This window comes from Centroberyx affinis, unplaced genomic scaffold (assembly GCF_046629955.1).
Source record: "Centroberyx affinis isolate AG114_WGS23_722 - 3 ecotype Tasmania unplaced genomic scaffold, CSIRO-AGI_Caff_v1 ptg005274l_1, whole genome shotgun sequence".
In the NCBI taxonomy this organism is placed as follows: Eukaryota; Metazoa; Chordata; class Actinopteri; order Beryciformes; family Berycidae; genus Centroberyx; species Centroberyx affinis.
In genome coordinates, this window is record NW_027282629.1 from 15,551 (window position 1) to 43,021 (window position 27,471).

At 41.0% G+C, this 27,471-nt stretch overlaps 1 protein-coding gene across 2 annotated transcripts in view; it reads right to left on the minus strand.

The window, feature by feature from the left end:
* Positions 1-27,471, minus strand: part of uacab (uveal autoantigen with coiled-coil domains and ankyrin repeats b) — a 45,289-nt gene that overhangs the window by 15,544 nt on the left and 2,274 nt on the right. For both annotated transcript variants that reach the window (XM_071546450.1, XM_071546449.1), the window contains exon 2: positions 3,637-3,767. In XM_071546450.1, coding sequence (XP_071402551.1) covers positions 3,637-3,767 — 131 coding nt within the window. The remainder of the gene's footprint in view (positions 1-3,636; positions 3,768-27,471) is intronic.

Here is a 27,471-nt window from a genome sequence, read left to right on the forward strand (position 1 = left end):
GGAGATGCTGGTTCTCTCGGGAGTAGTGGAGGGCCTTGACCTCCCAGGGCAGACAGCGGGCAGGAAGCTACTAGAGCTATCCAATTTGGGGATAAGTGATGTGACTCGCCAAGCACAATTGTTAATGGGCCATGGGATTTTCCAGAAGGTTACTGGAGGAATGCCTCTAAACAATGTCAAAAATAAATAGCTGCAAAGATTAATCGGGACAGTGGGGTTCCTCATGACTTTGTGTGATTAATAGGGACCAAGTCATGGCACAGTGAGTGAATGACATAATGGCACTAACAGCTACAAAGACTTTTGAGACTGAAAAACACGTGCAATCACGTTTGCATTATGACTTTCATAATGCAAATCACAATACAGGTTTTTTTATCTGAATCGTTGTAAGGGAAAAGGGAGGAGACTAAGATCCACTAAGATACAAAGCCCATATGCATAAATACCTACAAAGCTAAGGTTGCTAACCTAAGTTCTGAAACCAAAAAAATGCAAATGCACATTAAAGCTTAGGTATACATTAATACAGCCTTACAAATCACATTGTAACATTGAGAACATGTGAGAGCGATGAGTCTGGGTTGAAGAGACCACATTCAGCTATGTCATTTTATCTTGGCACCTGCTCCTTGGGCGGCTTTCAGGTTGACAGTCTACAGGATATGAGTGCTATTATTAGAGAGTGCACAGAGAGAGTAAACCAGAAAGTATATGGTGGTAGCTGAGCCATGAATGATAATGTGTCTCTCTAAAAGCACCACAGTCAAGGTACTCATGCAGTTTCATCAAATACTGCCTGGTACTAAAACTGCTGAGTATTGGCACATGTAACTGACCATCTGACCATAACATGTACTTTTTAGTTTTTTTTTCTTCCTCCACAATGACATCAACATTTTCTTTACCTATAAACTATAATCTTAACCTTAAGAAAATGTAAAAGTCCAAACTTCAATATCTGTCACAAGATCAGGCTCAACCTCACATAGACCCAACAGTAGAACTCACTGCTTGTTATTGTTATTCTAAAGACAGTTAAGCAGAAACTTCATCACTGCTAATCCTGACAAACAATGGGCACGCAGTATTATCTTTAGTCAGTGTCATACTTTCATGATGCAGGACCATGTGAGTAAGTGTCTCAAGTGGTGTGTTGTCATGTGACTTCCTTGTGCTGCTAAGCCCTTGTCAGCTATCACAACGGCAAATGAGCAGGTGTGGTGGGTGGGATTACCTAGCTAGCCTCCAGCTAATAACGCCATGGAGATACAAACTGTTTACTCAGCTGGAAATCTCGATAGAGTGGTTAGTGCTGAATTCATTAGTTGAACATGGTGAGGCTTATCCAGGACACACCAAATTATACATTCAGGGATAACAGTTTGTAATTAGTTTCCCCACAGTGAGCCATGATTATAAGGGACCATCATACCATCCTTTGCTGGCTTTAGCAGAGGCCAGAATGCCACAGACGCAAGTTGGTCTGTGTGTGGCCCGCTGGACTATATGAGTACTCGCTGAGTCAGTGTAGTGGTTTACTTTTGTTTTGACTAGACTTGGCAAAAGAATGACCTCCTTCCCTATGTGTTAAGATAAGTTCACGTGTTGATGAACCCATAATAATTTGGGTTTATTTGCCCTGAGCCAGAACAGTGAAGATGACAAGTGAACTAGGGCTGCAACTAACGATTATTTTCATTGTCGATTAATCTGTCGATTATTTTCTCGATTAATCGATTAGTTGTTTGGTCTATAAAATGTCAGAAAATGGTGAAAAATGTCAATCAGTGTTTCCCAAAGCCCAAGATGACGTCCTCAATTGTCTTGTTTTGTCCACAACCCAAAGATATTCAGTTTACTGTCATAGAGGAGTATAGAAACCAGAAAATATTCACATTTAAGAAGCTGGAAGCAGGGAATTTTGACTTATTTTTCTTAAAAAATTACTATCAAAATAGTTGGCGATTAATTTAATAGTTGACAACTAATCGATTAATCGATTAATCGTTTCAGCTCTAAAGTGAACATTGACTGGTGAGGCTACACCTTATTTTATTATGAGACTACATATTTTTCAGGGTGTTTGTTTGTTTGTTTGTTTGTGTTTATTTACGTGTACACGTGTGCACAATCATTTGTCTGTTCAATGGTGCCATGAGAGAATTTCACACACTGCTGAAAATACTCAGCACTCTGGCTTCTGGAATCTGGTGCTCCATATCTGGACGTTGTAACAAAGCCTAGGTCAAAATAAACCTGAAACACAGATCACAGACCCATAACTTCTTCACATATCTAGGATTAAAGTGAGGGGGCCTGGCTACCTAAAATGCTGGTGTTGGAATCTGGTTAAATTTACCTGCATGGAAGAAAACAAGTCAGACTTAGCAGCTTTTTTTTTTGTTTTACATAGAGCTCAAGGTGATCAAACGGTTGATCTTTTTTTACACAGAGACATTTTATCCTATTCCAAGGATGTGGCCATCATGGTATGTTCATTAGTGAGACCAAAATAAATATAGGTCTATAAGAGATACCTGAAAAATTGTGGCCTTGGATGTTCCAGTTTGCAACATCACAGCATTCCCACTGCATATTTTAGACTGGGTTTAAATCCCAACCTATTTTTTCCACACCTACCGCTCCTCCATATCATATCCTCCCCTTCACTGTTCACATTCTTCAATCAAACCTTATGGAGGGTGGATATCCAACTCTTTGCAAAGCCACAAAACTCAACTCTCAAAATGAATCCACGGCTCACACTGAAGAATCCCCCCATATGAAACATGGTACTTCAACATGTCAAGTGACCCTGATAATAGCCTGCAGCTGGGCCTAACTGGATCACTTCATGTTAAAACACTACAGTGGGTCAGATCTGTATTTGCAGGGAGTCATTTCCTGTGTGGTCACTATATAAACAGCTCCAGGCCAAAGTGGTCAAGACATGAGTGACCACAAATGTTCTTTATACCAACTCCCAACTCCTACACTGACCTCCAGAGGCAGATCAACACTAAAAGAGGAATTTCTGCAAATAAATATGGACACATAATGAGACACAACTGTAATGAGATCCATATGTAGGGCTATTGGATGAAGGGAGTGTTCTGAAACTGGGGTTCAGCAGGGGTCTCCATAGCAAGAAGATCTTTTGGAGGGGGAGTGGTTGTTTTTGGGGGGGCATGCAGGGAGACTTGGCAATGATGTCATTGAAGGAGGTGAGAGGTGAAACTGAATAAGACTGACCTCATTCTAGAGGAATTCTCCATCTGTAAAGACATAATCTGGGCAAAAGGGTCAGGAGTGTGTGCTGGGGACACCGCTAAAATGCTTGGAATTAGAGATGCTCAGTATTTTTAGATATGCAACTATTCAACAGCATAGTAGATACTAGTGAGCAAGAGAGAACTGGCATGGTTATATACATGCAAGAGAGGACATAAGTAGCCTATATATATATGCATGCAAAAGTTTCACTAGTATGCATATTGCATTGCATGTATTGCCCATGTCTGAATGACTGGATATGTCTGAGTATGCCCGATGTGTTCGAGTATGTCTGAATGTGTGTGCATGTATGTGTGTGTGTGTGTGTGTGTGTGTGTGTGTGTGTGTGTGTATACTCACGCAGAGCGTCCCTCCACATCCAGCTTGGTGGGGATGATGCCCTTTTTGCTGAGGACCGCGGCCACCTTGTCCACCTCGCCGCGCTCCACTGCCTTCATCAGCCGATCATCATACTTGTTCCAGTCTGTGTTCTGACAATGATGATAGTGGAGTGTCAAACATATGCACACACTAAGGTTTCTCAAACCAAACAGATGAGTGGGAAGAAAAATATTGCCATTCTTCGATGTGATTAAACACAGAAGACATTATTACTGTCTGGAGATATAGTGTAACGGTGCAGTGGGTAAAAACTTTAATCAGATTTCCACTTCTTTCCATTAGCTACTAAATGAAATAATAGTGAATATGAGCACACACACCCTCACACAAGTCATGACACAAAACCAAACAATAGAGACATTACCAGTGCCATTTCCTTTTGGAATACAACAACAGACTGAGTTAGACCTCAAATCAATTTTGCCAAGAATGTGGTGTACTGCAGCGGCACTAAAGATACCTATGAGTGCTTGCACACAAAGCATGGAAACAGAGCACTCTTAAGGCAAGAATGAGCTTCTGGGCAGCACACAGACACTTGAGTGGGAACTTCAAATTGGATGGTCCAAAATGAATGGAAGACATTCATGCCTTTGTTATATAATCTTCCTCAATATCAAGCAAAAAATAAAAGCTCCATTCTGATTCAACCACAAGCCATAGCATTTACAAAATTACAGAGAACTGAAATTAGCAGTGCATACTCGCTTGACAACAAGTACAAAACTGTTCTGAGGTAATAAATCAGTTCCCATATTCCCCCTAGGAGAATTCCTTCACTGGGTTACCATGTGGTTAACACTGAGAAACAGCTTTCGATCAATTTGATTCTTAGAGTCTTGAGTCTAAGAAAGAACAGAAACAGAAAAAATCCTATCCATAAAAATTGCCTTTGGTGATGGTCTGCTAGGTTCACAAACAGAAAATAAACAAAGAATACCTACAAAGTACATGGAGGTGCATTTCAGCCAGCGGCTCATCTTGGGTGAGTGGAGCTGGTCCTTGCACAGTGCTACTGCAAAGGTTGCCACTGTTCCGGTTCACAACAACAACAATAATGAATGAAGAAAAATATATATAAAAAATTCCCCTTAGCCTCTCAATGCACTCAGCCAGTGAGTGCAAAAAATGTTGGATGAGAGGACAGCAGGGTGACAGTTTATACTGCAGTGGAGGTCCTCTTTTGGAGCTAACCTCTGGAGTTTTCCTCACTCGAGGAGGAGAAGTTGTTTCGGAAGCGTTTTCTGAGCATTCCCCTGTCGCTCACGGGCTCTGCCTGTAAGTTCATCACTGCACAGCAGTTTGGTTGAGGGCGAAAGGGAGGAGAAGGAGGAGGACAAGAGGAGCTGGGAATGGAGGTGGAGAAGCAGTAGGGCCAGCCCTGCCAGCCCTGGGACCAGCCCTGGCCGGCTACTGCAGCTCCTCCTCTGGGGAAAAGTCAGCTCAGCCTGGCTACCTCTCTCCTCCCCAAAGTGTCCTTCCCTGTATCCTCCCCTTTAACCTCAAACCCTCAGTTCTGCTCAGTCCTCTTTTGTATCGTTGCGTCTTTGACTCCTATGCAGTTTTGATTCTCTCTTCCTCTCCTCTTGACTCTTGATCTGTTTTCTATCCCTTTTTCTATTGAAGCTGCCAGCTACTTGCTCCTCTCTTTTCTCCGCTCTATCACTGGACTCAAGCGTCTTTGCCCCGCCAAATGGCAAGGTCAGTCAAGCCCACTGGGGTAAATATGTGAGCTCTCCCAGGTTTAAAATATCACCCCCTCCCCGGTAAACAGCGGTGGTGCAGACAGCCCTGTAGACTGGTTACCTCTTTATTTTTTGACCCTCCAACCTTTCTGCAGTGACTGATAGGAAGACAGGGGCTAAGAATACATTCTGGAGATGCCTGCACCGTGAGTAATAGCTTTAGTGTCTATCACCACTGCCAGCATGAAACAAGGCCAGCCAAAAAGACCTTGCTTACATTGCCATCCCCCACCATGCTCCCTGCTTGCCTCCATCTGAAAATATTAATGTCAGAGGGGGATTATGGTTTGCACATTTGAAGTGGTCCTGGCACTGACCCTTGCGGGACGCTGCTGGGCCAAAGGCTGCTGTTAACCCATCCGTCTAAACTGGGTGGTGCGGCACCAAAGCCCCCCCTGATCCTAGCTGCACGGTAGCAAGATTAGGTGTCAGCCTTTTACAATCAGCTGTCTGAGACTGCAGCCCCACCACACACATCCACTACACTGCCTCTCCACTTACGCTTGTACTTAGGTGGTAAACACTGCAAAAGATTACCTAGTCCTATTTCCAGTGGAAGATGTCACCGTCACTTTTTTATTAGGTAAAACATCAGAGGAAAAGGAATAGAGACAGAGATGGAGGGAAAGGAGGAGGCAGAGGGGGGACCCGTTTAATTTACACACCCTGCGTCAGCTCCTTGTGGGCTCGGGTTACTGTCCGCTGCCAGACTGGCGTTAACAGAGCGGCGCTGATATTCACAAACATGCAAAAAGACCTCCTCCACATGACATGTCATATGAAGAAGTGGGTGTCGACTTACTAAAACTGCTCACCCTCGCATGGAGACAAAGGCGCCAAACTGGGACCTGGCCACGGGGCATACTGTACATCAGTCACGTAAATATCGCGTACGGATGTTGGTGTGTGTTTGTTTGGAAATCTGTTCATGCACTGGTTTATAATTGGGCAGTTAGCATGCAAGTGTTGCCACTGAGAAGCAACCATATCTCTTCTAGGTAGTATCCAGTCAAGATAAGTCACTCACTTTCAAGCACAGAAAATGACCCTGCTCAAAGCTGTTAAGTTTATTTTAAACTATTGAGTTAAATGCAATTCATGAGATGAATTCCATTTAATTTGTAGGTTGAATGCAACTGATGCAAACATCTCCCAAACTTTCCAACCTAACATTTTGATCTTGTTTACACAGAGCAAAACATCCCCTGGCACTCAATAAGCCAGGTCAGGCCTCTACCTGTCCACATCATTATACTGGGTGTCTACTAATACTTCAGCTAGTGCCTCGTATCATCTTCAGGTCAGGTTTTCTATCACTTTCTACAGGCTGTGGCTCATCACGACACGTCTGTATCCTAGCTGCCATCAGACCCCCCTGCAGACTAATAGGTCTCTAATGCCCTGACAGATTAAATCATCAGTAGGAAATACCGAGCTGGCCATCTGAGAGCAGTGAACTGACGAACTTCAAGACCAAAACATCAAGTTCTTTGCCAATGTGTGAAGTGATAGGACTTTCATGCCAAACTGCATGTATCCGTTTGGCTTCATAGGGTTATGGCTATGGGACGATAGTGATCGTAGGAGACATCTGTGAAGAGACTTACATCATGTCATGAAACATCAACCTTTGGCATTTGTAGATGTGGGAGAAGTGGATAGGTATTTGGAACCTGTCCTCAGTAGACAGGACAGACCCTTTTGCAGTGCTCACAACTCAAACTAAATTTAGGGATGAGAGAGCCTGGGAGAAAGGGCACTTTCACACCTAACTTTCTTAGTGCAGCTTATTTGATATGTTTATCCCCTTAATTTGGCTCTTTTGATGAGGTGACCACATGTGATAAACACCAAACTATTGACTAAAGACAGGAAAACAGCAAAGTTTAGATTTTAAAGACATTCTCCCATTCCTTCATTCATTCCCCTTTTTAAATTTTACTTTGTCTGAAATAAAATTGAATAAATTAATATTAAATGAATACTATGCACATCACATAGCATACAATCTCGGCACCCATCGTCTATCCGTCTGACGACGATTAGACTCTGGGGGCGACGGCCAATATCTCGGGGTTTCCGGTGTAGCCAGTGGGCATCCGAGCCAAGACTTCCTCTTCCGTGCGCCGGTCATTGTTTACAGTCCGATTAGCAACTTGAGACGCGAGAATGGAGTTGGAGTTGAGAGACGACGTCTACAACCGGATTGTTTCACAAGTTTATTAGGTCCAGACGACATTTCGGCTAATCTCTATAAACAGATATCTGCATATGAGACATCGTCACTCAACTCCAACTCCATTGTCGCGTCTCAAGTTGCTAATCAGACTGTAAACAATGACTCAATGGCGCACGGAAGAGGAAGTCTTGGCTCGGATGTCCGCTGGCTACACCGGAAACCCCGAGATATTGGCCGTCGCCCCCAGAGTCTAATCGTCGTCAGATGGATAGACGATGGGTTCCGAGATAGCGTACAGAATTGCATTTATAATAAATGTGTGACAGTGAAATGGACCACCTAATAGTAGTATAGTCCTATTACTGGCCTATAGGGCTGCAATGATTATTCGACGCTATCAACAATGTCGAATGATCAAATAGTATTTCCCATTGTCGACTGGTCATCAAAGATACTCAACCCTACTTACTCTCTCACTTTTCATGTGTCTTTTGGCTGATGCATGCTGTACACTGCTTCTGCGAATGATCATGAGTCCTCAAGCAAGCCTTCAAAACAGACTGAAGTGTGGGAACACTTTAAGGAATGTGTTAGTATCCACACTGCAAAATCGACTTGTCTTACTATGGCTTTAAATCCAGTTTGCTTGGCCCCTGTTAAGCCAGCTTGAACAAAAAATGTAAAAATAGCATTTCTGGTCAAAATTTTCAGTGTAAAACAGTACATTATTGAGTACATTGTTATTTTGTTTGTTTTTTTCTTTGTTTTTTTGTTGGGTTTTCATAGCCATATTGGTTTATGTAAGATGCCAAATATACAGTAGAGGGCGGCTAGAAATTCACAAAGAAAAATTCAATCACAAAACATATACCAGGCAACATGGAAGGATGTCTAACCCCATCGTGAAAAAGTTAACCCATAGCTTTGGAACAACTGCCCCTAGCTCCTACAGGCTATAGAATCAAAGCTCCAGTACCAAAAGTGACAAAGTGTAGCCTACTGTTTTAGCACTGGTGCTCGTTGTCTGAGATAACTATTGAAGCAATATTTTTATTATGTTAAGAAAACATCCTTAATGGCAAAAGACTAATGTGCACTGCAGATGTCTCAACAAGTAGCACAGTGCTATCATAGGCTAAAATGTGGTAGTAATAACGATAATGTTACAAAGTAACAATTTCACTTCTAGACCAATTAAGAGGAACTACAGGTGAGAAGACAGCCTAAGAGATATGAACTCTTGAGCTCTGACAACCCACATCACTTTTCAACATTTGACACAAACACTTGACCTGTGGCCTGAACAGGCCCAAACAAGGCTGCCAAATGTTCATATTTTTCCATTTATCTTCCTAGGTATTGGCTTGTGACATTAACAGAGCCACATGCTATCTGAATATCTCACTGACGGGCTGATTTATTGGTGGAATATCCCCTGGCAGCAAAAAGCCAAAACTCGAGCTGCATCAGCAGTGATGAGACCCATAAGTACAAGCTCAAATACCAGTGACTCTGCCACAGAGATTTCTAGAAATTATGTGTGAGTCACAGCTGTGAACTGAGACAGGGAATTTAAAGGATAAGGCTGGTGTTTTTTAATGCATTGCTTACCATCAACAAATCCTATGAAAATAACAAAATCAACAATGCGTTTGCTCTACTTCCCACGTACCGTTTTTAGCCTTCAACCCGGAACTCATGGGCTCTAATTGTAAGCTAAAAACCTTGAAATAAAGCTCACAAAGACATAGTTTCAATTTTAAAAATCGCTAACTGTTACCGCAAAAAGTCAGGCTGTTGTAGTTATTACCAAATCAAATTAAAATGGGAACAATGGGAAACAAATGGGACTATTTTGAATGCTACAGAACTACTTTCGCAAACGTGTCTACAGCCGGCTTAATAAGTTGTTTGAGGAAAATAGATAGATATAGGGCATATAGGGACTTGTGAGGTGGGGTAGTGCGCAGAGACTTGTGAATTGGAGTGGTGTGCAACTGTCTGGGCATGTAGAATGTAAGTGAAACCTCAGGGGCAGAGAGAGAGAGAGAGAGAGAGAGAGAGAGAGAGAGAGAGAGAGAGAGAGAGAGAGAGAGAGAGAGAGAGAGAGAGAGAGAGAGAGAGAGAGAGAGAGAGAGAGAGAGAGAGAGAGAGAGAGAGAGAGAGAGAGAGAGCGAGAGCGAGAGCGAGAGCGAGAGCGAGAGAGAGAGATGAGCGAAGGTGCAAAAGAAGGGAGTGGAAAGGTGAGAAAGTGACAAGAAACAGCAAGCTTACAGTCAATCTGTCATTATGGCACAGGTAAATTGATACTTTAATTTGCAAGCTCCCCTTGGAGTGGGACAAGCCATTGTTGATGGTTCAGGCCAAGTGTCCAGGGGACGAAAGAGACACTCTTGTTTTGGTATGCACACAAGACACTAGCTAAATGTCTGGATAGTTGCTAAACAAGGGACCACTCTCACTGGGCAGAGAGCTGGCTCAATGCAAGCGGCCCTCTCAGACAGACATACACGCCCCCTGGTGGTGAACAGAAAAAAGGCCGGTCTCTTTCACCCAATGCTATTTGTATCCTAGGACACAGAACAAGAGGGGAAGAACGGGTGTCTCTAATCTAGACTCTCTCTTTTAACATACTTCAATAATAGTCATAGTTGAGCTTACTGCTGTATGCCGTCTGAGGTAAAACCAATAAGAGAAAATGAGGCCAGAATTGTAACTAGTCTAGTCTACACAAACACCCCAACAGATGGCTAATGACCCAATATAGATTTCTTTTAAGATATTTGAGTAGAGTCTGGGTCCATTAGTGCAGCAAAACCCTTGAGGTAAATTGGGACTTTGGTAGTTCCCTGTTGGCCATTCAACATATCCTCACTCGTGGAGCCTTTATAGATCCAAAATGGAGACTAGTCTGGCCAGCTGCTGGGTCACACTCTTTTAGATGACCTGTGGCCCAGAGGGCAAAGCTTTTCCTTGCTATTTTCTTCTACTTCCGACAGCCACCACCAGGGCACGGGATCAGCTTTCCGGTGGCCCCAACCCTCCTGTGACCTTTACCCCTGCCAACTACCCTATGAAGACATAGTGGCAGAAGCACAGGATTATCAGGATGGCCATAATATACCAAGTTTCTGGTGAACACTGGTTTCTTTCGAGAAAAAGGTTATCTCAACCTTATCCACCATCAAATCCAGAAAATCCAAATGTCTATTGCTGAATCTGGACAAAACCCTTGTTAAGCTAATGCTTCAGTCATCTCTACTGCCTTTATCCTCAATGGTTTTAGGAGATTTTACCCCTAATGTGTTTAAACAGATTCTTCAAACTCATTCAAGAACTGTTTCAAAGAGGTAAAATGTTATTTTAGAAATAGAGGACATTTAAACGTCTTCAAAGGGGATTCAAAGGGAACATTATGCAATTAGTAAGATGCTGAGGGAGACAGAGTATGCAGGTTTTCATTCCTACCAAAGATTACACCAGGTGATTTTCCTGATTACTTCCTCCTCTCTGGTTGAAGGTGTTTTAATTAGTGAAATCAGCTGCGCTAGCCTTTGGTTGGAATGAAAACCTGCACACTCTTGGCACTCCATGGCACATTCCTATTTCCTATCCCTTAAATGAAGGAAGCCTCCAAATCCATTTATCTGGGGATATATTGGATATTGCAGTTTCATAACGACATTGTTATATTGGGAGAGCAGATAAGATGTGAGAGTGACATGAATAAACTGATAAATCTCATCTAGTGATCTCCTTTCACTTCACTGTAAATGTTGGTTATACAAATGACTTTGGAGATGAGGAGGGAAGTCATATTTAAACTTAATTTCAACAAAGATAAATGGGATAGAGAAGATCATTTGGTTCAAAGCCAAAACAAAAGACTTTCAGTCTACCCTAAAACTGTAATTCAACATTTATTTTCTCATGCAATTCCTTTGTGCTCTTCCTATTTCCTAAAATCCCCAAATCCACTTTTTTCAAAGACCAACAAGCAAAGCTAATCTAAACACAAATGTTTTGCAAAAAACCAATCCCATGTAGTGTGGTGCCAAATTAAAAGAACTAGCCTAATACATTTCACAACAATTTGTGGGCAAAATTTCTGGGATTTTTGTGAAGGCATTTCAGGGTTATCAGCTTGCTCTGTAGCCTTAGTGCAGGGTTAAGAAAACAGCTCTCATCTGTAATGTCAGCAGCCTCACTCACACATTTTATTAGCAATCATTGTAATAACAATGTTCCCCAGTTAGAGTATTAAAAACAAGCAGGGTTATTGCTTTTGGCTGTAGGTGGCTGCTGGTATGGCTGGTATTATTCCAGCTGGCCTGATGATATGGTGATAGATAGCCCCAAAAAACAGGGCAGACAGAGAGCCATGGAGCCATGAGCTGAATTCCAATCAGCCAGTAAGGAACTATTAAGGTCACTACACAGGAAAACTATGATGACTTCAAGGTAGTGTTCTTTCTGAAGTTCTATAAAATGTCAAACACTGCAATTTGTGTTTTCAATGCCACAAGCTGATCCCTGGGCATGTTATCTATGACAATATACTCATAAAGACTGTTGTGGTGTTCCTTAATGATTAGGGATTATTAAAAACAGCCAGAGCTACAGTAATACAATGAGAAACTGAGACACAGGGAGAAAGAGCAAGGGAGAGGCAGAGAAATAGAGTGGAGTTTACACTACCTGCTGATGCTTGTGACAATGGTACCTGCTAAAAGAGCTGGGGTTTCGATCTCAGACAACAAGAGGATGTGGCATCATTAAGGAAAACACCACACCACAGGAGCCTTCTGTCTTCCATGTCCATATTTGGTCAAACTAGGAACTGTCAAGGCATGCTGGTACTTGGGCACAAATGCTGGTGATGATGCTTGTTTGGCCAGCACTTGCAAGTCATCACACACAGACTACAAAAGGGCAAAGAATGTGATTCGAGGTTCTGTCAAAAAGACTAGTCTTAAGAAACCCTGTGTACCCTGGAAACCATTTTTCCCACAATCTGTGGGCTCAATGGTATAACCTAGATTTAATTCACTGTAACTACACACTTATTGGTCGGAGGTTACAAAAGTACCGAAGTCATTATATAGGCTATGCCACACGTTATGCAATACAATGCATTCCATAAAACATCCACATGCATTCATATTCGCCACTCCCATCATGTAAACATGACATATGATGAGTGGACTAAAATCATGTTGGAGTTACAGTAAATTACATAGATGAGCTGCTGTAGTGATAGGGAAGCAAGCCAATTCCCCGTATCAGCAAAGCTGCATTCCAATGTAGTAAGATACAGAACAGGTGGAAACTTGTCCCTTAGACAAGCTAAATGCTCCACCCATTCCTGACTATGACCAAACTCTGACTAAACAGGTCTTCTGGAAAAGTCTCTCATCAACAAAAGTACAACACATGTTTATTATCAGTCCAGAGGCAGTTCAGAAATAACAGATAACTAAGTCACAATTTCAAATTCAGTTCTCCAAAAGCTTTCAGGTTATAGCAACATGGGGCCCTTAGAAAAGCAGTGGATTGCAGGAAGGAAATATGCAGGAAGAGGAAGCAGAAAAAAAATAAAGATCAAGTTCAGTATTAGGCTTGATCTAAATAATAGTAATAACGCTAACAATAACAGTCATACATTAAAAAATAAATGACATTATTTGTGCACACATACCATTAAGTTACAAATGTCATAAAAATGTCTAGAAATCAATAGTCCTCTCTATGAGACTCAAGTGTTGACAAGATGTCATTTTTGAACACCACCATTGTCTCAGAGATTGTATTTTTCTCTTTCATTGGCTATTTAGGGTTTGAAGTGGTTGGGGGAGAGAAACAGGCTATCCTCTATGTGAAGTCACCCAAAATGCAATCTAATGGTTTGTGCCTCTTGTTTTTTTTCGTATCTGATTGTGACTTCATCAGCTAGCCAAGTAATTGAATGCAAGATTTTGCTCCTTCTGGAGTACTTAACTATTGTAATAATTTGCTATTTTCAGTTGCTATATTTTATTTTCAATACAAACTGACAATTCACATATTCATTTGTGATGTGTTATGAATTTCATAGCCTATAGGATTAGAAACAGCTTAATGTATTAGACAGATGGCATAGCCTATGCTGCTTCAATGAATCTTCAATCTTTTTCATGTAGCCTAGTTCTGGCAGCAGGAGGCGAGTAAGCACCTCATTGACATGTAGTAACTATAGTGTGGATACACACTGTGACGGTTAGGCCAGTCATGTAGCCATGAGAACATCATGTCAATCCGAAATAGGATCGGTGACCACCAGATAATCACACTGTCAATAAAGAGAACACTATAAATAAATACAGAGAACACTAAAGAACACAGCACCACAAAACCTGATCGGTGCATCCCTAATAGAGTGAATAGGGCTACTGTCATTCTATTTACCGAGATTGGTGGTTGCTGGGGCATTTTGTTAGCCATTGCTTTGCCTTGAGAGGTGCTCTTATGATTGGCTGATCAGAAACAAATAGGGCAACAGATTTAATTGTAGCGCTCTCTTTCCTGATTGGCTGGAGGGCAGTTTACAAACTTGCAAATATGTACAGTAGAGAACAATCATTTTGAAATTGTTTTTCCAAGTAAATTGAAACTGAATATCGAGAAACTGAAATTGAAACAAGTAAACAATTTCAAGAATCACACACAAATTTAATGTGCATAAGTCAAATTCAGTTGTCTAGTGACGACCCATAGACTACACTGAAGGAAAACAGCAGTGTTGAAAACAAAGTCACTAATTTGACTGAACCACTTCCATTCTCTCTCGCTGTCTCTCATCTGTCGAACTGAGGGCATTATGACTTTGCAAACGTAATAAAACACCAAAAAGTGTTTATGACTTGAAGTTTTAGCAAAAGCAGAGAGACACTTGACTAGTCTGGACAGAGACAGAGACAGACACAGACACATACACCCAGTCGAGCTTGATAAAGCTTAGTCTGAGCCATTTCCACAGCGGTTTGTCCCTCATCAGCAGAATCGTATTTGCGTGGGTTCCTGTTGCTCAGCATGCCTGACTCTGTGTGTCTGTGTGTTGCTGAGGTCAGCTGCAGACCACCCAAAGTCAGTCAATAAGCCCCAGCCCCCCGTCTTACATGCCAACCAGATTGGTAATCCCTTCACTAACACACATAAACATACACACAGAGTCCCCTTAACTCACACAACTCCATGTTACATACAAAGACACACACACAAAGCATTATGCACCCACACACACTGATCTCTTCCATAGAGCGAGTACTCTGCTCCATGCGGGCCTGAGCTGGCGCAGCATGGGAAAGCAGACGGGTAGCACTGCTGAGATGACCTCATGGCTATCCCCATGGAGCCAGACGTTAATCCTAAAAACACAGACCGTCACGCTACCACCAACTCTCCAGCCAACACAACCTCCAGGCTAAAACAAACTTCTGATGATCTTTTTTTTACTGATGATCTTTACTTCCTACAGTATATCACAGTGGATGCAAGTCAAGTTTTGATGTTAAAATGTATACAGGAACTACTGCACTTATAAGTAGAACAAACTGCAGACTTAAGGAAAACAAACAGCCTACAACTAGATGCTATATTTCAGACACTTTTTGCAGTGCAATGCTGGTGCATCAATCATACTGTACTGGTAGACTAACTGTTCCTGAAACCTTGAAATAATCTTAGCCTCAGTATATTTCTGCAAATACTTTCTTTCAAATACTTTTGTTGTTGGCATTGTACAGCATAGTTGTTCACACTGTCCTCATGTATCAAGCAAAATATGAATCAGTTTGTGCAGAAATCTGTTCACACAAGAACTGTATTGATTTAGGCTAAATTCTCAGATATGAGATGTGTGTAAATCGTATAATTCATGAACATGTTTAAATATAAATTATTTTCTGAAAGCAAAAAGCAGAGTTTAGGGCGTCCTGGTGGCTCAGTGGTCTAGGGCTCGTGCCATGATGCCATGATACCCTGGATTCAGATCTGGCCCAGGAGCTTTGTTGCGTCATCCCCCCCTTTCTCCCACAATCTTTCCTCTTTCTCTCTACTTTGAACTGTATAGCCTAATAAACACAAAAAAAAGAAAAGAAAAAAAGCTGAGTTTAGATGTTAAAATGTGTTTAAACAGATGAGCAAGGCTACTATATATTCATATTAGGAGAATGGCCATGAAGTTTAAATTGTTGTTGTGTTTATAGTGCAACTATTGGGACCTGACCAGTAAAATAAATACCTGGTAGATCTTCAAATAATTATTTATTTTGGTGGTTTCACTCACTACATTTATGTGTACAATAATGCAACTATTGCCAATACTTTTTTAATTTAATTTAACCTTTATTTAACCAGGTCAGTCCAGTTGAGATACAAAGACCTCTTTTTCAAGGGAAGCCTGGCCAAGATAGCAGCATAAAAAGAGATAAAAGTTGCAACAACATTAAAACAAACACACATGCAATAAAATAAATAAAAACAATTACAACGTTCATAAAAAACATGTGCAAGTACGAAAGGAGTCTGCTTCTAAGTCTCTCATTTGATTTTTGAAAGTTCCAAGTGGAATACTGCAAGTAAGGCAATCCGCCGTTTACATGATTGCATAACTGGCAACTTCCCATAATAATCTCATTTACATAAGAACTTATTTTGATTATCCAGAAAGAATTGTGGAAATCAGAGGTTTTTTATTCTTGGGTCATGATTCTGCACTACCACATCATGTTGTTTGTTGCAGCCATAGGCCCATCGCTATTGAAATGACAAAATGCTGTCCTTCAGGCGTTACTTTTGGGAAACCTGTTGGAAAGGAGACAACGCAGGCAATTGTTGCACCCCTGGCAACCTGTTGTTTTTGGATAAGGATATGGAGCAAGGATTGGTGGGAACAGGGGGGTTCTGGGGGAGTTCAGTGATGCAGAGTGGAGAGAGATGGAGCAGTATGAACTACTGCGTCCAATGTGTTCGCAGGATGTCACCGTCAGTGCTCCTGTAGCCCTGATGGTGAGTGGCAGCACTGTATAAACTTGGAAGCTGTGCAGAACACTGAGTTATAGGCAACCAGCCTATATAGGCCTATAGGCAAGCCTGCATTATTTATTATAAAATGCAATGCTACCCTTTCAGTTTCCTCAAGGAAACAGCAGAGACATGAATGTTTACCCTTAAATCCACAAGGTTAATAAATGTGGAGCAAGATTTTAGAAGATTTTATACTTGCTGCAGAAACATATTTCAGGCTTGCTAGCCAAGCTAGTTTTGACCAGGCAACTGTTTCAGATACTTAGGCTACATCATTGCAACAACAAAGCAAAAAGCAAGAACATATTGTTCTCAGGTCGTAACTTTCAACAATGGAAAATAAATGAGTAAACTGGAGAAACATATATTGGAGAAACACAAAATGTCAAACTGTGATAGCGTCTTCTTTAGCAGGACAGTCTTGATTTGAATTGCCTTTTGGAGAACTGAAGATTGCACTTTGCCTTGTTACTTCTACCTCAACCAAATTGCTTTGTAGTTTTTATGGCGTTATCAATCTTTGTTTTGTACTACCTGGGTTCTGTGCCCTCTGGTTTGCAGTTCCTTATAGGCCATCTGTGGAACACACAGACTCTCTTTCATGCAAAGATTTGGCGTTAGTGGCCAGATGCATAAAATCTCAAATTTTTGCTATTTTTATTCCTTTCCCATCGTGGATCCATTTTCATTTGTTACACAGCATGTCTCCATAGCACTGATATTTGAAGCGTAAGACACAAAAACCAGTGAGCAAAAAGTCTGAATCTCCTGATGTGAAACAAGTTGGTAATGGGGAACTGGCATTTCTTGACAACTGCATTGCGTTGGCAGGAGTATGCACTCTACTGAGTGCCATCTAGTTTTTAGCTCAGTTCCTTTTATGCCAGTCTACTTGGCTGAAACATCCCTGTTAAAGTTAGCAGCCCATTTCCTAAGGCCTTTGCGTTAGTTCTCTCTGCTCAGAACAGTCTTTTAAAATAATCTTTTAAAACAGTCAACCTTCAAACTCTCTGTGAGATAACAATTTATTAATTCACTTCCCAAGCATATCGGAGACACAGATTAACATTAGTAAAGGGATTACTGTCTGTTCAGAGAGTACTTGAGCTGTGCTGGCAAGGTGATGAGGAGAATTCTTGAGTTAATACAGTAGTTTCGTTGTCATTCCGTGTGGTAACACAAAGGGAAGTAAGAACCAAGGCTTCTCCAGCGTTTCAATGAGGAGGCCATGGGGCAGAGCGCCAAGGTGGTTTCTGATGTGTAGAAAGACGAGATGGCTCTCACTTCTCTCAAGTCTATTGAGTCTGTCACACTAAAGGCAAGGGTCAAACTACACGATTTGAAGAGAAGTCACGTTTAACAACAACACACTCATGTAGATAGTTTACATCAGTACAAGTCGCAGCTCCACTTGTTCCACTAATGATAAGTTGCTACACAATTTTATTTGGAAGAATAAATCTGCCAACGTGTCTGGAAATTCAATTAAGTATGAAACTACAAATTAAGTGAAAGACGTCTCATACAAAATTCTTCATCGTTATCCTTGCAATGTTCTCACTTCAATTTTAGGGCTGTGCAAAAAAATCGATACAGCTGAGTATTATATTTTAATATATATAAAAAAAAAAAAAATTCCACAATACTGTATCGATTTTCCAGCCCCTTGTATCGATACATTAAAAAAAATTATTCATGTTTTAAATGGATTTAAAATGCGGCGGAGCGACGTTTCAGCCGCAGCTAAGCTAAGATAAACTGCTAAGTTTCTCTGTGATTCATCCAGAAGAGCTGAATCTAACACAAAAAAACAACTAGCTTTACAATATACTGTCGGAGCAGAGATGTGGCGCCACTATTACAACTTATGAGGCTGAATATAGTGCTGTGGAATCAGACAAAACAGAGTGTGGAGGAGAGGGCGACCACGGGAGCTGTAACAGCGTCAGCCGAGAGAGACGCTCTGCACCGGGGGCAGCGAACAGCGACTGTGTTAACTTTACCTGTAACTTGCGGCTACATCCAGCGGCACCGTTCAGCACTCGGTGAGTTGATCCACATAACGTAACTGACTCCAGCGCGCCGGTTTGTTTTATGATCCTTTGAAAACGATTTATCCAGACTCGATGAGGAAAAACGTTTTGTAAATGAAAATAAGCCTCAGTAAAGAGATATAATGCTACTTTGTCTCTGCTAACTTTGTCATTGGTGCTACACTGACCATGAACACACCGTCAGAGTCAGTGACACGCGCAATGCATTCTGGTTGTTGTAGGATTCCTCCTTAATTGCGATATGGGGAATCTACAGCCGTTTTCTCAGTTTTCTCTGGTCATAGGGCTCCAATTTAAAAAAAATAATTGCACATTTCTACTACATGGGTGACCTAGTTTTAATAAATCATCATATTCACAGCAGTGAAATAGGAAACTTGTCCGCTGAGTTATCAATATAATGTGATGTACATTATTAGACTATCCAGGTGGTACACAACAAGTTGTATTTTCAGCTCTATTTTTTAATTTTCAGTAAATTATGTAGAGTATTGCAATGTATCGCAATATGTATCGTATCGCAATGTATCGTGATACAATCGTATCGTGACCCATGTATCGTGATACGTATCGTATTGTGAGGTCCTTGCCAATACCCAGCCTTATTCAATTTACATAGGAAATGTAAAATTATGTACCATGTAGCAAGAAATGATAGAACACCTATTTAGGGGTTCAAGCACGTAGTGCTGGGAAGTATCTGGATCTCAGAAACCGTAAGAGCTACACCGACCAAACTTGGCACATAGGTCCAAAGTCTCAGCCACTACTCAGGTTACGAAATCCACGTCAATTGGCCTCATGGTGGCGCTATAGCAAGCAACTTTACGTTTTGGCCTATAACTTCTGAGCCGTATGGGCCACAATCAAAATTCCACTTTCCCTGGATTCCTTGGGCCAAGTCGCATCTATCCATATAGGCCACTCCCATTTCAGCCCACAAGGTTTTCCGCCATGTTGAATTTTGTCCAAAACAGTTTTTTCGCTTCTTCTCCTAGGTATTTTGTCCAATCTTCACCAATTTTCGCTCACAGCATGTCTGGACTGTCCTGCACAAACGTTATTGAGCAGTTTTTTGATAGTCCATACCGTTTTGCTACAACTGGCTTTCAAAATTTGTAGGCAAGGCCTGATATACAAAAATTGCCATAAGTCAGGAAGTTGTTGGCCTACCTTAAACAAATTTGGTACATATATGCACAGGTCAACTCTGAGGTAGCATGCAACATTTGGTGGTATTGTAACCATAGTTGACCATAGTTAAAATACTCTAAGGCTCTAAATAGCCTATAGCTTGGAGAGTCTCATAACTTGGCCCTATTTTTTGGTGTTCCCTCGACAGCCATCCTGTGAACTCAGTAGCCTAATGGTTAATGCATAGGTCTGCAATGCAAAAGATCGCAGGTTCAAATCCCGTGGGTAACGCTATCGCCTCACACCGCTAAACTTGTGATAACTAAGCGTAATGTCTTAAGTTTCTAATCTTTGGACAAATGACCGTATGAAAAGATCAATTTGACAGAAGTCACCGGCCAACACAAAAGCCGGTGTTTGACTGCATGTCCGAACTTCACAACATGTCAGTTTTTGTGTGTGTCTCTCTACCTTCTGTAATGTTTTGTCTATCTGTCTGTCTTATCAAATTGTGCTTGGACCCCTCAATCGCCGCTTGCGGCTATATTTAAAAATTATATTTACAGTGAACTATTCTGGACGAATAGGAAAATGTTTCTAAATGACAAAAATCAGGTAGTGTGTGATCCCTCTTCTCCATGTGTGATGGCTCCATCTTTGTCCCGTCACGTAGTTTGAACAGCTTCCCAATGGGACGGTAAGCAGACCAGTAGTTTAGTACAGTTGAACAGTCTTGTAGTATGACCTAGGCTTAACTCAAAACCAACATTCAGTTCACACCAACGCATAAACCAAGAAGCAAGAAATAGGGCATTTCTTAAATTCCATAACTTTTTCACCTCCAGCAACAGTGTGGCAGGAATGCCTGCTGGGTGTGCAAGTTCACCAAGGTTGTCTCTAAACTTGCTGAAGGTTACTTTTACTTGATACCATGCAGTCAATTCTCAGAGTCTTAAAGGCTGTTCAACTGCTGGAGAAAGATATCTCAGGAGATATTGAGGCTATTAGCAGGGCTGCAGCAGCACCCGGGCTGTAAAAACAGAGATGTTCCCACACTGTGGTAATGTTTATGTAAAAATCTGCACTGTCTTCATGTTCAGTGAACAGATCTTTTCTCATATCCTGTAGCTCCCATAACAAAAAACAACGTCTCCCTCATTCTTCTATAACATTTCAGTTTTGGTGATATTGGTTCAGCTTCAGCAGAATATTACATTATATATGTAACATTATATTCACATGACACTGCCATTTCTGTGAATTTTTGTGAAAGCAGTCTCAAATGAAGCAAAATGTATCCTCTATTAAGGCAGTCATAATATCCAAACTGCAGGTTTTAAAAAAAGTACATTCTTTCACTCAATTGACTCATTTTAAAATGTGCATGCGCATGTGTATTTTTGTCTCTTTTGTTCTGGCAACCATTTGTGCAGCCCTATACAGCCATCTCAACCACTTGCTGAGATATGAGATGTTGTTGAGACTGTGTATTGCTTAACAACAGTTTTCTAACAGGATTTCTGGGGAAACTAGAAGAGAGGGATTATACTCCTGTGACTGAAAGCAGTTTGATTACATTCTTACAGTCTTACGTTCAATATTATCTGTAGTCATCACAAGAAGGCCTACTTAAGCCAGGATATTCTAACACATTCAAACTATTCCCCCATTTTGGCTACACCTAGTAGACCATTACACACCTCCGCAAAGAGCAACAGTGGCCCACAACTTTGTAAAAGAGCCTCAGCACACTGTTGCAGACAATAGGAAGGGTTTTCAACGCTATATATTTTATAAGCAAATGTCTTCAGGGCGCTTTCACACCTATAGTCAGTTTGCTTTGGTCCGAATCAGTGGATGAGTTGCTACTTTGTTACATTTTTCATTAGGTCCGGTTAGTGTTCACACGGTCCTGTGTTAAGCGAACCAACATTTGTAAACAAATGACACGCGGTCCTACATGCCGTTCATCTATTGGACAGAACATTTCCGAGAGAAAATCACTTCCTGTCAATCACATTGTCACGTACAACAATGGAGCAACAGCAGCGTATTGCGATTGCGATAGTAGCTTTGATTATTATGATTTGGTGTTGCAACCAAATAAGAACAGTGCAATGTTGTGGAACAAGCAAAGGCTTTCCAGATATTTCCAATACATGTCCGGTATAATCCATGCCTTTATGATTGCTGTTAGAGTAACGTAAATTCACTGATTACAATGTCCTATTTCTCCACCGGCACTTTCACTTTCTCCATATTTTTTGTTGCTATGGGAAAAGGACAGCATCAACAGATGTCAACATCCGTTTTCAACCCACAATGCACTGTATTTTGGTTTGCTTACGTTCTCACCTAAAGCGAACCGAACCGTGGTTCACTTGGAAACGGACCGAGTCCCGACTTTTCAGGAGGACCATGGTTCGCTTGTTTGGTCCGCACCAGGGTTCGAATGCGTGTTCTCACCTCTCCAAATGCACCGGACTTACGGAGTAAACGCATCATGGTTCGATTAAAACGGACCAAACCAGGTAGGTGTGAAAGCCCCCTTAAATGACTCCTAACTTCAATACTATTACCCCTTATGTGCTTAACTTTCATGCCAGCAGTGATTTTGGAACAAAACTCTTCAATTATTGTTTTCATAATTAATTTATTTCTGATCACATAGCAGAGGTTGTGGTTGTGTTCACCCACATAAAAGTGAAAAATAAAACTGAAAAAAACAACAACAACAACCTTTTATGGCAGTAATTTTCCCAACCCTGCGGTAAGCCTCCTAATACCACCATATGGCAGTAATGTGGTTATTGTTGCAGCTCTACTAAGAACTCCACTTCAGCACCTAATGTCTGAACAGAGTTTTGTAAAAGCAAATTCCCTCAACCTGTAATTTGTGTTAATCATATCTTACGGGTACTGCTGCAAGTTCAGAATCTTATCAGCAAATACACAGACAACTAAAAACATCAGACAGAGATAATTGTCAAGGGCTTGGAGCTGTCATGCCCCCCCTCCCTCCACCAACCCCCTTCTTATGTGTCCAAAACAACCCTGAAATAAGAGATGTTTCTACTTCCCAACAATGCCTTCCAACTGCATCCGCCCCCTCTACCCTAAAATGCCATCATCAACACCTTCCAGCCCTGCTCTATATTTTGTAAAACGACACCACTTCAAGGGCGAGGGAGGTTCTAACATTTCGTCAATAAAGCGCATGCCCGCTGGGGAGAAGAGAAAAGAAAGACAGGGTGTGATCAGGAACACAAAGGAGCAGGGGGGAAAAATGCAGGCATACAGCAACCTCCCATTAAAAATGAATGGGAGTTCTAAGTCCAAAAACCTTAAGTCCTGAAAATAATAAATCACTTCCTTAAGAAAGGGATATGATGTTTCGCTGTGAGCAGAAAAGAAGAGGCAGGAAGAAAGGTAGGCCTCACACAAGTCGAGTGATATTAGGTTGAGGATTGATGCCCCCTGAGCAACACCAATAACAACAACAATAACATCACATTTAGAATTAAATTACAGTCCTTTAGCCCTTATTCACTCAACATGACTCCCAAATGTGTCCCATAGGCTGCTCAGCATGTTACATTCAGGGATTGAGGGCAGAACAAACAACAAAAGCTTAATGACTGTTTCTCCCTTGATTCACCCTTTCATTACACTGTGTCTAATAGTATTAGGCCTATTTCTACCAACTTAAACTTGTATCCTCCCAATATTAGAATCAGGTTTGAAATCCACTCCAACCTTCACTGTACACAATGTAAATGAAGCCCAATTGTGCAAACCACAAAAAGACATTTAGAAGCTAGCTAATAACAATCACCTGGATTAAATGAAAGTTATTTTTGAGGATTATTGGTCAAGTATTTCTACTTTATGAGACAGCAATGTATGAGGGGAAGAGGGCGACTAGCATGTGACATGGGTCATGAGTTAAGAGTCAATCCCATGATTTTGTGAAATTTTATGCACCATAGTCCACTGAACCACAAAGTATCCCCCCAAGATATTGATATTAAAATTCATCCACGTGGGTGCAAAATATGAGCTGCGACACGTAACCTCTTGAGGTAGCAATTGGTGCAAGGGCATTTTCAGAATAGCAGGCTTGATTCATAATGCTGTGTGTGGAGGCATCAGCCCAAATACTTTTCTCTGTTATCTGTCATTACAAATAGCTGGCACATTCATCAGCATGACCTTTACTATTAAGCTTCAAAACAAGCATTACAAGCAAATGTGCCAACAAAGATTCGACGAACGAGGATGAAAGTATACATTAGACGGTTAATTAAAATACTTGGAATTAGACTTTGATTGCCCCGAGAAGCCATGGCTAATTAGTGATGAATGCCTCCCACATCTGCCTGCTGAGATAAATTACAGTAATTGTAGCTGTTCATGATTAGGATACAAATTACTTGGGACAGAGGGACATGAATTCCTAATTCAAATATGTGTCATCAGCCAATGCTTTACACTTCTTTCCTATAGATGCAGCTTATCAACTATTATGTTGTAAAGTTTTATCTAGTACACCACAAACAAGTCAGTAGGTTAATTATTATTAAGTGTTTTCAGTCACTAAAAACGAAAAGATGCTCTGCATTATAACCAAGGTAGCAAGAAGCACTTGAGCTGCCTAATGTGCTGCCATCATCACTATGATGGCAGAGATGAGATAAGATGAGATAATAATTAGCAAATATTTCTCTGTCAACATACTCTTCACACAACACATCGATGGTATCAATATGAACTCCATATCTTAAAGCATTAAGGAGTTATAGTTGTTTCAAGAATATCAATTTCCCTATTTTCCTCATTAATATGCAAATTTATGCAGCAAGGTGCTCCAAAATCTAATCAGGTCATCTGCTCTATAAGGGCAACCTGTGGTGTCAGTATGAAGTTTCTATCATGTATTGTTCTTGAGTTATGTGTTCACAAGAATGTGTACACACACACACACACAAACACACACACACACACACACACATACAAACACACAAACGTGCACACACACCACCATGACAGCATAATGTCTTGTATACCATGTGTAGCATGGTGGACATAAAAAAAGTTAGATAAGATAGATAAAAAGATGAAGCCTAGACTATTTGCTGGATATTTTATGTATCTGAAAGTTTTATGGTTATAGGTCCTAATGGGAAATGTAAAAAATATGTAGCCTAATCATTCAGTAAGCACTCAAAAACACAGATAATTGCAAAGAAGTAATACCTGGTGAGCTGGGCTTGATATGCCACCCTGACTTTTACTGGGCGTTTCCTGCTTTGACAATGAGTACAGTCTTATGGTTTCATTTACTGGATTTGTTAAAGTAATAATCCATAACATTTTCACCTAAATATCAGTCTTGCTACTCTCTACGCTGGCTGATATAACACAATAGTGTTCCAACATACAACCAGTTTATGAAAGCTTTTACATTTGCTTTTCGAAACACTTGGTGTCAGGTAGGTATATCCCAGGAAATATCAGGAAATGATGCATTTTACATTTCCAGCAGCTGCAACAGCGGTTTGTTTGGATTAATAGAAGAACTAGGTAGTTAGTATGAGCACCAATATCCACCATGGATGAGCAGACAAAGAAAAGAGTGTTGTTTGATTGACAAGTAATCCCAAGGAAGTGCAGTGCAAAAATACCACAGCAATGAGTGCTGAAAAAAAAATGAGGAACTCGCTGATGACCCCTTTAATTTAACAAAATCTAACAATTGGTAACTAACTAATTCTAAACTGAAACTTCCGTCAAAAATTAAAAAAGCAGAGCAGAGTCCAGCAAAGTCTTCAATGAAACTGGGGATCATGTGGCCTTTTATCTTTTGTTAACATCTGATCAGCAATCCCCTCTTGGCTCAGTCACAGAATCGCTGAAAGCCAAGTCATGACTTCCACATGAATTCCCATGAGAAGCATAACTGTGCCTGACAATCAAAAACAACTCACACACTATCTAGATTCAAATGGATAGAATTGCAGCAACTATGGAAGATTGATGATAGAATAGATGGAAACATAAGCAAAATTGTGAAATTCCAACTTTAATGTTGCAAAGGAGCACATCACTTCTATATTTTCCTATTTCACTATATGAATATGGCAGCAGGGTGGTGGCAAGGAGGGCTAGTGCTTAGAGACACCATCCTTCAAGTGGGAGGTCCCAGGTTCAAAGCTTCCACCCTGTTGCAGAGTCCCTGAGCAAGACCCTAAAATCTAGAGGTGCTGTTCAGGGTGCTCAGGGGGACTAAACAAAATGAATTTCCCTACTGGGATCAATAGCAATTCACATTAATATTATTATAATAAGGAAACCTGATCGTTCCAATTTGCCATGGTGATCAGAGATCTTCAGTTAGCTGTCATAGAGGATTGTTTCTGTGGCATATAGTGTGCAGCACTAGAACATGTCTTTGATGATTAACCCAAATACCAGCAGTCCGTTTTAGGTGTGGCACTGAATGACTTTTATAACAACCAACCCCAACCTCCCACTGTCCCCGCCACACATACATAGGCTTATATAATTATACTTGAATAAACTATAGCTTAACCCTAACCCAAAAAACTAACCCTAAATAATTATACTACACTTTCATTGACCACATTCATTCCTCACCCATAACCCCAACCATAACCCTCTCCACTATATGCCCAAACTTAATCCTTAACCTAACCTAAACCTAATCCTAACCTTAACTCTAAACCAAAGCTCTGAACACCCTCCTAAAAGAAATGAAGACTGGCAAAATGCCATCACTTTGGAGGATTTTCCTCATCTCTCTATCCTTGTGGGGCCATTTGGTCCTCATAAGTACAGAAATACAAGAACACGTGCGCACAAACACACAGTGGAGAAAATGTTAACCTTTTGGGCTGGTAAGTCCATCTGATTTAATGACATTTGGCAGTTCAAAATACGCTGCAATATACTGACGCGCACGCAAACATAGGGAATCAATACTCCTCAAAATTACATGATAGAACTGCCTGTTCATGTCCAAGTGAGCAGAATGAACTAAAACTCTTGAGAGTTGAGTCTTGGGAACCTGACAAACTTTCTGAAATGACATAACATTGGCCGAGCCATAAAACAAAAACATTTGGCCCTCCGACAGTATAACAAAATATTCAGCTTTGACCTAGTCTTGTATTGTTTCCACGAGGGATGGGTTTACCACAATTATAACAATCCCTGTCATAGAGAGCCTTGCAATGGAACAATGTTGACAGCAAATCGTTTTCTGCACAAAAAGGTAAGAGGAACTGGAGCCCGGCCTGCTGCATCGGCCAAACTAACAGACCTCATTCTGGGTTTGATATATGGCTGGTATTAAAGGAATGCCTTGGCATGTTTGATTTTGGTCTGCCAGTTTTCAGCATTTGTTTTCCAGCTACCCTAAAATGGCTTGGTAGCATAGTTAGCATTCCTTGTTGGTTGAAACAAATGAATACTTCTTGCCAAAAGTTACTAAGCAAACCAGGGAGGGGGGAGAAGAAGAATGGAATACAATAAAATAAAAACATATCCCTCTGAGACAATGTTTGTCAAGTAGAGTCTAAAAAAAGCAGTTCATGAC